Source organism: Callithrix jacchus, chromosome 5, assembly GCF_049354715.1.
Source record: "Callithrix jacchus isolate 240 chromosome 5, calJac240_pri, whole genome shotgun sequence".
NCBI classification, from domain to species: Eukaryota; Metazoa; Chordata; class Mammalia; order Primates; family Cebidae; genus Callithrix; species Callithrix jacchus.
In genome coordinates, this window is record NC_133506.1 from 87,381,038 (window position 1) to 87,393,321 (window position 12,284).

The window sequence follows — 12,284 nt, forward strand, 5'->3', positions numbered from 1 at the left end:
CAGGGAATTGATAATGCTTTTGAATAGTTATTTATTAAAGATCTGCTATGTAATTAATCAGTTTATTCTTTCTTTTAATCAACAAATATTTATAGTGTGTTTATTGTGGGTAGCCACTGTACTAGGCATTAAAAATATGAAGATAAATAAGAAACTTCCTTAATATAGCCTGCAGTCTAGTATTACAATTGAACTCATTAGTACAAAATCTTGACTTTTTATCTTTTATCTTATCTTGGTCGAATTAAGGATGTTAAAGTTTTTGCACACGTGAGTTTGTGTTCTGAGTAATCTTAACCACTGGAATAAATTATGTTCCAATCAGCATTTTTATGAGTTAAATCAAGATGTTCTCATTTCTCCCTTCTCCGGAGAGTTGCATCTATGTTCTGGGAGATTTGTGTGGAGGTGCATGGGGAAAGGGAGGTGCCTCTCTTCATATATCTTTATGATGATGTGTCTGTTCTGATCCTCATTTGTCCTTTCATGTTGGCACTGACTGAATGACCTGAATTTTTACCTGGCATTTTATCTTGCAACATGCACTTGAACTGGTTACTTTGCACTTTTAGCTTGACTGCCAGGCTGCTTTGGGGCTTTTGACTCTTAAAGCCTCTGTTCCCTTCACTGTGTCATGGAAAATGTTTTGCTATTCTTGCATGCCATACTGCAGCTGTGGAAAATTTGGTGGCTGTCAGAGACCTTTCTTCTTACATATCAGTACTGGCATTTCTTTTCTGCTTTCTCCTTGCTATGGCTTCTCAAAACAGTCTATGTCTCTTGCTGCTTTCTAGGGCTCCTAATGGACTATTAGCATATTTTTGTTGGTTAGTATACACAAATTAGAAGGGGAAGCTCACTAAAATGGATTACTCAAAAAAGTTTATTTTGTTAGATAATAAGAAGAAAAAGTACCATATCCCTATCTCCTTACAGTAGCAGAATGAATAGAACAGATGGAGCATCTTCCCTTCATCATCTAAAAAGGAACTTATGTTGAGTTCTAAAGATATTACAAAACTTAAATACTATTTTTTTGTTTTTTGGTCTATTACATATTTCATAGGTGCCTTATTTTGTGACTCATTCATTAAGTCTCAGAAACAAGAATCTTCATTAATTATTCTTGATACCCTTCTTTTCTTCTATGCCTTATACTTATTCTTAATTAAATGAGGTTATATTTTTTTTTAATTAAATGAGGTCAATATATACAACATCCCAGAACTGCTATGTTTAACATTAATGATTAGATAAAACTTACTATAATTGTGACATAATTTGTTTTTTATTTTGCAGCTGATAATGAAGTGAAAAAGAAAAACAGAATAAAAGATAGGGCACTCATAGGTGAGTTAAAATTTGTTAATTAAACAAATATTTACTGAATAACTAGGCAGTGCTAGACACTATATTAAGAGCTAAAAATATGAATAAGTAAAATGAACTTCTAAAACATAGTACTAGCTGTGGGAACATTGTTTTTGTATATATTTTTTAAAAATATAGTTCATTTGGTAAACATAGAGACAACACATTTATTTTAAAATACCCATTTTGTTCTTAGACAATAAGTTTAATAGTTTCCCTTCTGTGTGATTTTGTTATTATATGGCCATTTCTCTTTTTTTAAATTGCATTTTAAATTTTGGGGTACATGTGAAGAACGTGCAAGATAGTTGTATAGGTACACACGTGGCAGTGTGTTCTGCTGCCTTCCTCCGCTTCACATATATCTGGCATTTCTCCCCATGCTATCTCTCCCCAACTCCCCACCCCCCACTGTCCCTCCCCTATTCCCCTCAACAGACCCCAGTGTGTAGTGCTCCCCTCCCTGTGTCCATCTGTTCTCATTGTTCAACACCTGCCTATGAGTGAGAACATGCGGTATTGTGTTTTCTGTTCTTGTGTCAGTTTGCTGAGAATGATGTTCTCCAGGTTCAACCATGTCCCTACAAAGGACACAAACTCATCATTTTTGATTGCTGCATAATATTCGATGGTGTATATGTGCCACATTTTCCCAGTCCAGTCTATCATCGATGGGCATTTGGGTTGATTCCAGGACTTTGCTATTGTAAACAGTGCTGCAATGAACATCCGTGTGCATGTGTCCTTATAGTAGAACGATTTATAGTCCTTTGGATATATACCCAGTAATGGGATTGCTGGGTCAAATGGAATTTCTATTTCTAGGTCCTTGAGGAATTGCCACATAGTCTTCCACAATGGTTGAACTAATTTACACTCCCACCAACAGTGTAAAAGTGTTCCTATTTCTCCACAGCCTCTCCAGCATCTGTTGTCTCTAGATTTTTTAATGATCGACATTCTAACCTGCATGAGATGGCATCTCAATGTAGTTTTGATTTGCATTTCTCTAATGACCAGTGATGATGAGCATTTTTTCATATGTTTGTTGGCCTCATGTATGTCTTCTTTGGTAAAGTGTCTGTTCATATCCTTCGCCCACTTTTGAATGGGTTTGTTTTGTTCTTGTAAATCTGTTTTAGTTCTTTGTAAATTCTGGATATCAGCCCTTTGTCAGATGGGTAAACTGCAAAAATTTTTTCCCGTTCTATTGGTTGCTGACTCACTCTAATGACTGTTTCTTTTGCTGTGCAGAAGCTGTGGAGTTTGATTAGGACCCATTTGTCTGTTTTGGCTTTTGTTGCCAATGCTTTTGGTGTTTTGTTCATGAAGTCCTCGCCTACTCCTATGTCCTGAATGGTTTTGCCTAGATTTTCTTCTAGGGTTTTTATGGTGTTAGGTCTTATGTTTAACTCTTTAATCCATCTGGGGTTAATTTTAGTGTAAGGTGTCAGGAAGGGGTCCAGTTTCTGCTTTCTGCACATAGCTAGCCAGTTTTCCCAACACCATTTATTAAACAGGGAATCCTTTCCCCATTGCTTGTTTTTGTCAGGTTTATCAAAGATTGTATGGTTGTAGATATGTTGTGTTGCTTTCGATGCCTCTGTTTTGTTCCATTGGTCTATATCTCTGTTTTGGTACCAGTACCATGCTGTTTGATTACTGTAGCCTGGTAGTATAGTTTGAAGTCCAGTAGTGTGATGCCTCCCACTGTGTTCTTTTTACTTAGAGTTGACTTGGCTATGTGGGCTCTCTTTTGGTTCCATATGAAGTGTAAGGTGGTTTTTTCTAGTTCTGTGAAGAAGGTCATTGGTAGCTTGATGGGGATAGCATTGAATCTGTAAATTACTTTGGGCAGTTTGGCCATTTTCACGATATTGATTCTTCCTAACCATGAACATGGAATGTTTCTCCATCTGTTTGTGTCCTCTCTTATTTGTTGAGCAGTGGTTTGTAGTTCTCCTTGAAAAGGTCCTTTACGTTCCTTGTTAGTTGTATTCCTAGGTATTTTATTCTCTTTGTAGAAATTCTGAATGGCAGTTTGTTCTTGATTTGGCTCTCTTTAAGGCTGTTATTGGTGTATAGGAATACTTGTGATTTTTGCACATTGATTTTGTATCCTGAGACTTTGCTGAATTTGCTTATCAGTTTCAGGAGATTTTGGGCTGAGATGATGGGGTCTTCTAGATATACTATCATGTTATCTGCAAATAGAGACAATTTGGCTTCCTCCGCCTGATTGCTCTAGCTAGAACTTCCAGTACTATATTGAATAGGAGTGGTGAGAGAGGGCATCCTTGTCTAGTGCCAGATTTCAAAGGGAATGCTTCCTGTTTTTGCCCTTTCAGTATGATATTGGCTGTTGGTTTGTCGTAAATAGCTTTTATTATTTTGAGATATGTTCCGTCAATACCGAGTTTATTGAGGGTTTTTAGCATAAAGGGCTGTTGAATATTGTCAAAGGCCTTCTCTGCATCTATTGAGATAATCATGTGGTTTTTGTCTTTGGTTCTGTTTATGTGGTGAATTATGTTTATAGACTTGCATATGTTGAACCAGCGTTGCATCCTTGGGATGAATCCTACTTGATCACGGTGGGTAAGCTTTTTGATGTGCTGTTGCAATCGTCTTTCCAGTATTTTATTGAAGATTTTTGCGTCTATGTTCATCATGGATATTGGCCTGAAGTTTTCTTTTCTTGTTGAGTCTCTGCTGGGTTTTGGTATCAGGATGATGTTGGTCCCATAAAATGATTTGGGAAGGATTCCCACTTTTTGGATTATTTGGAATAGTTTCAGAAGGAATGGTAACAGTTCCTCTTTGTGTGTCTGGTAGAATTTGGCTGTGAACCCATCTGGACCTGGGCTTTTTTGTGTGTGGTAGGCTCTTAATTGCTGTCTCAACTTCAGATCTTGTTATTTGTCTATTCATGGTTTCAACTTCTTCCTGGTTTAGGCTTCAGAGGACTCAAGTGTCCAGGAATTTATCCATTTCTTGCAGGTTTACTAGTTTATGTGCATAGAGTTGTTTGTAATATTCTCTGATGATGGTTTGAATTTCTATGGGATCTGTGGTGATTTCACCTTTATCATTTTTTATTGCATGTATTTAGTTATCCTCTCTTTTCTTTTTTATTAGTCTGGCTCTTGGTCTGTCTATTTTGTTGATCTTTTCAAAAAACCAGCTCCTGGATTTATTGATTTTTTGAAAGGTTTTTCATGTCTCTATCTCCTTCATTTCTGCTCTGATCTTAGTTATTTCTTGTCTTCTGCTAGGTTTTGAGTTTTTTGGATCTTGCTTCTCTAGTTCTTTCAATTTTGACGATAGTGTGTCAATTTTGGATCTCTCCTTTCTTCTCATGTGGGTACTTATTGCTATATATTTTCCTCTAGAGACTGCTTTAAATGTGTCCCAGAGATTCTGGTATGTTGTGTCTTTGTTCTCGTTGGTTTTGAAGAACTTCTTTATTTCTACCTTTATTTCATTGTTTATCCAGTCAACATTCAAGAACCAGTTGTTCAGTTTCCATGAAGCTGTGCGGTTCTGAGTTAGTTTCTGAATTCTGAGTTCTAGTTTGATTGCACTGTGGTCTGAGAGACTGTTTGTTATGATTTCTGTTCTTTTGCATTTGGTGAGGAGTAATTTACTTCCAGGTATGTGGTCAGTTTTAGAGTAGGTGTGATGTGGTGCTGAGAAGAATGTATATTCTGTGGATTTAGGGTGGAGAGTTCTGTAAATGTCTATCAGGTTTTCTTGTTCCAGGTCTGAGTTCAAGCCCTGGATATCCTTGTTGATTTTCTGTCTGGTTGATCTGTCTAATATTGACAACTGGGTGTTAAAGTCTCCCACTATTATTGTGTGGGAGTCTAAGTCTCTTTGTAAGTCATTAAGAACCTGTCTTATGTATCTGGGTGCTCCCGTATTGGGTCTCTATATATTTAGGATCATTAGCTCTTCTTGTTGCATTGATCCTTTTACCATTATGTAATGTCCTTCTTTGTCTCTTTTGATCTTTTTTGCTTTAAAGTCTATTTTATCAGAGACAAGAATTGCAACTCCTGCTTTTTTTTGCTGTCCATTTGCTTGGGAAATCTTCCTTTATCCCTTTATTTTGAGCCTTTGTGTATCCGTGCATGTGAGATGGGTTTCCTGGATACAGCACACCGATGGGTTTTGGCTTTTTATCCAATTTGCCCATTTGTGTCTTTTGATTGTTCCATTTAGCCCATTTACATTTAGGGATAATATTGTTATTTGTGAATTTGATACTGCCATTTTGATGCTCGGTGGCTGTTTTGCCCATTAGTTGATACAGGTTCTTCATTGTGTTGATGCTCTTCCCATTTGGTATGTTGTTGGAGTGGCTGGTACTGGTTGTTCCTTTCTATGTGCAGTTCCTCTTTCAGGAGCTCTTGTAAAGCAGGCGTGGTGGTGACAAAATCTTTGAGTACTTGCTTGTTCACGAAGGATTTTATTTTTCCTTCACTTATGAAGCTCAGTTTGGCTGGATATGAAATTCTGGGTTGAAAGTTCTTTTCTTTGAGGATGTTGAATATTGCCCCCACTCTCTTCTGGCTTGTAGGGTTTCTGCCGAGAGATCTGCTGTGAGTCTGATGAGCTTCCCTTTGTGGGTAACCCGACCTTTCTCTCTGGCTGCCCTTAGTATTTTCTCCTTCATTTCAACCCTGGTGAATCTGATGATTAAGTGCCTTGGGGTTGTTCTTCATGAGGAATATCTGTGGTGTTCTCTGTATTTCCTGGACTTGAATATTAGCATGCCTTGCTAGATTGGGGATGTTTTCCTGGATAATATCCTGAAGAGTGTTTTCCAGCTTGGATTCATTCTCTTTGTCACATTCAGGTACACCTATCAAACGTAGATTAGGTCTCTTTACACAATCCCACATTTCTTAGAGATTTTGTTCATTCCTTTTTGTGCTTTTTTCTCTAATGTTGTTTTATTTCATGAGTTGATCTTTGACCTCTGATATCGTTTCTTCTGCTTGGTCAATTCGGCTGTTGAAACTTGTGCATGCTTCGTGAAGTTCTCGTGTTGTGTTTTTCACCTCCATCAATTCACTCATATTCCTCTCTGAGTTGTCCATTCTTGTTATCATTTCATCAAATCTCTTTTCAAGGTTCTTAGTTTCTTTGTATTGAGTTAGAACATGTTCTTTTAGCTCACAGAAGTTTCTCATTACCCACCTTCTGAAATCTGATTCTGTCATTTCATCACACTCATTCTCCATCCAGCTTTGTTCCCTTGCTGGTGAGGAGTTGTGATCCCTTGTAGGAGGAGAGGTGTTCTGGTTTCGGGTGTTTTCCTCCTTTTTTCACTGGTTTCTTCCCATCTTTGTGGATTTTTCTACCTGTCGTTTGTGTAGTTGCTGATTTTCAGATTGGGTCTCTGAGTGGACGTCTAGATTGTTGATAATGAAGTTATTTCTGTTTCTTAGTTTTCCTTCTAACATCTGGCCCCTCTGCTGTAGGACTGCTGAGGTCCACTCCAGGCCCTGCTTGCCTGGGGATCACCTGCAGCAGCTGCAGAACAGTAAGGGTTCTACCAGTTTCTTTTTCTGCTACCTTTGTCCCAGAATGATGCCCGCCAAATGTCAGTTGATCAGTCCTTTGTGAGGTGACTCTTTGGATATACGGGGTTCAGGGAGCTGCTTGAGGAGACAGTCTGTCCTTTATAGGAGCTCAAGTGCTGAGTTGTGAGCTCCATTTTTCATTCAGAGCTGCTAGGTAGGTACATTTAAGACTGCTGCAGCGGAACTCATAAATCTCTTCTATTTTTTTCTCCCAGGTGTTCTGTCCCAGGGCATTAGGGCTTTATTCATGAGTATCCGTTGTGCTGCTGCCTTTTCTTTTTTCAGGGCTGCCCTGCCCAACAAGGAGGCAGCCTAGTCACTGTCTGCCTGCAGAGGCTTTGCTGAGCTGCTGTGGGCTCCGCCCTGCTGCCATGTGAACTTCCCTGCAGTTCTGTTTATATGGGTATCATTAGAACTGCCTCGGCAATGGTGGCCCACCTCTGTATCGGTGGACTCTCTCTGTTATGGCAGGTTGCCTTGGCAACGTTAGGCTGCCTCAGCAATGGCAGACTACCTCTGTACGGGTGGATTGCCTCAGTAATGGTGGACGCCCCTCTCCCACAGAGCTGGGCTGTCCCAGGTTCAGCTGTGCTTGCTGTGAAACTCTCAACCCCGAGCATTTCCAATTGCTGTTTTTTTGTTTGTTTTTGTGTGGGTGGAACCTGCCAAGCCTGATCACCTGGCTCCCTCCCTTAGAGGCTTTTTTTTTTTTTCTAAGTTGAATGGTTGACTGTCTCCCAAGTGTTCCAGGCGCCTGCTGAAAGGGCACCGGGATCTGTGTGATTTCCTGGGCCCGACCCACTGCAGCAGCTGAAACAGTGGTGCTGCCTGGGAATCTCCTGGCCTGGCTCCCTGTTTAATCAGATGAATGGGTGAATCTGCCTTCTCGGAGCTCCAATTGCCAGCTTAAAAGGGCAACCAGACCAGTGTATTTTGTATGGAGAACTGCCACGCCGGGCGCTGGCAAAACAGCCACCCCGGCCGAAACAGCCGTGCTGGCCAAAACAGCTGCACTGGCCAAAACAGCCATGCTGGCCTAAACAGCCGCGCTGGTGACCCGTGGGGCTCCTCCACCTGGGAATCTTCTGGTCTGTGTGCAATAAAGATTTGTCTGGAAATGCGGCATCCACTCACCCTCTGCGCTTTCACCTGAGCTGCTCCTAAGGGGCCATCTTGGATCTTCTCCTATATGGCCATTTCTTATTACATGAGATTTCTTTTGGCTACATCTAGATCTGAAAAAAATGTTTAGTAATATTATCCTTTTGTGACAGCATGCTATTTATTACTTTTAGATTTCTTAATAATCTTGGCAAGTAAAAAAAATCACAAAATTATAGGTATTCATGGAAACTCATACCTTGAATAATTGTTTTAACTTAATAAATAGAGATTGTAAAGTTGGCAATTCAAGTAAAATCAAGCCTTCCAACTCATCTTTTCAAAGCCTTTATTGATTATAATTATTCAGTTTGGTGTCTGCATTGCCATAATTAATTAAATAATTAGCTGATCAAAATGTTTTATTCATCTTTATAAAGTTAAGCATTTATGTTCTAAAGTACAATAAATACCAAGGGATGATTTTCTTTCATTATATAAAACAGCAAGTAGGACTTATAACACGTAAACTTCACACTGTTATGTGATTTGATATTTTTCTTATTCCCATCAATACACTTGCTTTCTAAAGGAGAGGAGATTGATGTTAGTAATGTGGATGCTATTCTGAAAAACATGGATATAAAACTTACAGAAGAAGAACAACAATATCTACTAGACCACCTGTCTGCTACTGGTGAGGCTTTAAAATATCTCATTATGGTTATGAGTTTGGAGACTTTTCTGTGGGAATTTCTAATTCTATACTTATTTGAATTGCCTAGGCTAAATATTTTTTTAAAAATTATTTTCATACCATTACAAAAGTCCTGCTACTTACTATTTGACAGGCTAAGCAATAGTAAACTTCTTAGACATTAGTACCTGGTTCACCCTCCTGTCAGATTATTCTCCCTAAAGCACAGCTTTTAATGTGCTACCCTGCTGTTCAAAACCTTTAATGACTATGCACACCTGTATTTTTGCCTCAATTGTTTTCATTTTTTAAAATTGAGTATAATGTATATATAATAAAACCACAGATTAAGATTACACTATGATGGGCTTTTTTATTCAATAAATATTTAAGGAATACTATTTGCAACAACTGCGAGAAAAATAATTCTAAATACAGCAATAACACACCCTGAAACACTTTGAAATTAACCATTCTTTACTTTCCAAGGGGACTGTGGAGAAATGTTGTAAATAAGAGTAAATAACAGAATTGAATAATCTATCTAGTCAGGAATGGAGTCTCCAAGTCTCTTAGCTTTTCTGTCATTTGAAAGTAAATCACAGCTACAGAATAAAGGAAAACAATATTCATAGATATGGGTGATGAATTCACCTTTCCAGAGAATTCTTGTATGCTCCTTGCCACTTCATTACTTATTCCCTCCCAAGAGACAAACCACATTTCTACCATATTCTTATTACCATTGATTATTTTGCCTGTTCAGAACTTCCTATAAATTGAATTATACAGTATAATCTTATATATATAATCTTTTGTGTATGGCTGCTTTACTCAACAAGGTTTTGAGATTCATCAGTGGTGTTGAAAGTTTCAGTAGTTCTCTGCTCTTTTTGTTAAATAGTATTTCATTGTATGAGTTTATCAACATTTGTTTATCCTTTCTCCTGATATTAGATATTGGATTGCTCCAGTTTTTGATGGTTATAGTCACTACAAACATTCAAACTTATAGTTTGACTACACTATAAGTTTGTAGTGACTAGAAAAAACTGCCATTGTTTTTTTCAAAGTGGCTATACCGTCTCTGATATTGGCATTTCAGTTGCTCTGCAGACTTCCTAGCACTTGGTAGCATAAGCTATATATTTTTTACTATCATCATATGTGTGTATTGGTATTTCATTGTGGCTTTAATTTGTATTTCCCTATGGACAAGTCATGTTGAACAGCAAGTTCTTAATTGCCATCAGCATATTGTGTTTTCTAAAACGTCCATTCAAATATTTTGCCTACTTTTTGATTGCATTGTTTTCTGATTATTGACTCTTGAGAACCTTTTATGTATTCTAAATACAAGTTCTTTATTTGATAGACACTTTGTAAACATTTCTTCTCAGTCTGTTACTTATCTTTTCATTTTCTTACCAGTGATTTTTGAAACTTTTCTTTTGTAGATAGTGCTTTTGTACTGTATCTAAGAAATATTTACTAATTCAAAGATATATTTTCTACTATGTTTTCTTCTAGACCAGTGCTGTCCAAAAGACATATAATGCAACCCTCATATATAATTTTAGGTTTTCTTGTAGCTACATTAATAAAATTTGAAAGAGTTAAAAATTATTTAAAAATAAATTTTAAATAAAAATATCCTAAGGATTATCATTTACACTTGCAATCAGTATAAAACTTATTAATGAAATATTTTACTTCCCTTTTTTCAAACTAAGTTTTTTGAAATCTGTTGGATATTTTACTCTTATGACACACCTCACTTCAGACAATACACATTTCAAGTGTTCAACAGCTGCATATAGCTAGCTAGTGGCTATCCTATAGGGCAGCACAGTTCTAGAAGTTTTATGTTTAAAATTTTACACTTAGGTCTATGATTATTTTGACCTAGTTTTTTGGATATGTTATAATATATGAGTTGAGATTCTTTTTAAAAAACATATGGATATTCAATTGAATCAGCACCATTTGTTGAATGGACTATTTTTTACCATTGAATTGCCTTTTCCCTTCTGTAGAAAATCAGTTGATTTATATATATGTGGCTTTATTTCTGGATGATCTATTCAGTGTCATTTATGTTTTTATTTAGCCTTTAATGTATTTTTATCTTAAGTCTTGAAGTTGATACTGCCTGTCTACCAACTTTGTTCTTTTTTGCAAAATTGTTTTAACTATTGTATTTTTTATTTCTTTTTTTAATTAACCCTGTCCCTCTAGAGAGACAATTGTATTTATGATTGCTTTTTATTTTTTGCTTTTTCATATAAATTTTAGAATCAGCTTCTCAATTTCTACCAGAAATTTCTGCTAAGATTTCTATTAGCATTGCATTTAATCAATCAATTTGGGAAAATTGACAATTTAATGATATTGAATCTTCTAATCTATGACAAGGTATATGTCTTCATTTATTTATCTTTGATTTTGCTCAGCAGTGTTTTATAGCTTTTAACACAGAGATCTGTAAGTATGTGTATGGTTTTTTTACATTTCCTATGGTACTGATAGCACACAGATCTTATACATGTTTTGCCTGATTTACACTTAAGTATTTAATGGTTGTTGGTACTACTGTAAATAACAATTCAAAAAATCTTTCAATTTTCAATTATTTATTGTTAGTATATAAAAACATCATGTATTTTTATAGATTGGTCTGTAAATTCATCTGCTAGTTTTAACTTTTTTGGGAGAATCTTTAGAATTTTCTTTGAAAATATATATGTCTCTACGAAGAGAGGCTGGTTTATTTCTTTATTTTTTTTCTTTTCTTTTTTTGAGAGTCTTGCTCTGTCACTCAGGCTGGAATGCAGTGGCACTATCTTGGCTTCTGCGGGTTAAAGCAGTTCTCTGCCTCAGCCTCCCGAGTAGCTGAGATTACAGGCACCCGGCACTACGCCCAGCTAATTTTTGTATTTTTAGTAGAGACAGAGTTTCACCATCTTGGCCAGGTTTGTCTTGAACTCCTGACCTCATGATCCACCGCCTCAGCCTTCCAAAGTGCTAGGATTAAAGGCTTATTTTTTTTTCTAATCCACATGCCCTTTGTTTTCCTTGCCTTATTGTACTGGCTAGGACCTCCAGCACAAAGTTGAATAGCAGTGATGAGACCAGATATCCTTCCCTTGTTCCCAATTTTAGGGGGAAAGAAATCAGTTTTTCACCATTCAGTATGATGTTATGTGTTTTTCAACGCCCTTCATTGAAGGTTGAAGGAATTTCATTTAATTCCTAGTTTCCTGAGAGTTAACATTTATGGATAATCAATTCTGTTAAGCGCTTTTTTTTTTTTTTTTTTTGAGACGGAGTTTCACTCTTGTTGTTACCCAGGCTGGAGTGCAATGGCGCGATCTCGGCTCACCACAACCTCCGCCTCCTGGATTCAAGCAATTCTCCTGCCTCAACCTCCCGAGTAGCTGGGACTACAGGCGCGCGCAGCATGCCCAACTAATTTTTATATTTTTAGTAGAGACGAGGTTTCACCTTGTTGACCAGGATGGTCT

At 37.2% G+C, this 12,284-nt stretch overlaps 1 protein-coding gene across 16 annotated transcripts in view; it reads left to right on the plus strand.

The window, feature by feature from the left end:
- Nucleotides 1-12,284, plus strand: part of EFCAB3 (EF-hand calcium binding domain 3) — a 466,563-nt gene that overhangs the window by 177,371 nt on the left and 276,908 nt on the right. For 11 of the 16 annotated variants that reach the window (XM_035300329.3, XM_035300331.3, XM_078373418.1 and 8 more), the window contains 2 exons: nt 1,300-1,350; nt 8,656-8,760. The exons of 1 other annotated variant lie outside the window; for it this stretch is intronic. In XM_035300329.3, coding sequence (XP_035156220.3) covers nt 1,300-1,350; nt 8,656-8,760 — 156 coding nt within the window. Of the gene's footprint in view, nt 1-1,299; nt 1,351-8,655; nt 8,761-12,284 lie in introns of those variants that run through there. 4 more of the 16 variants (XM_078373430.1, XM_078373425.1, XM_078373426.1 and 1 more) reach the window with 2 other exon arrangements.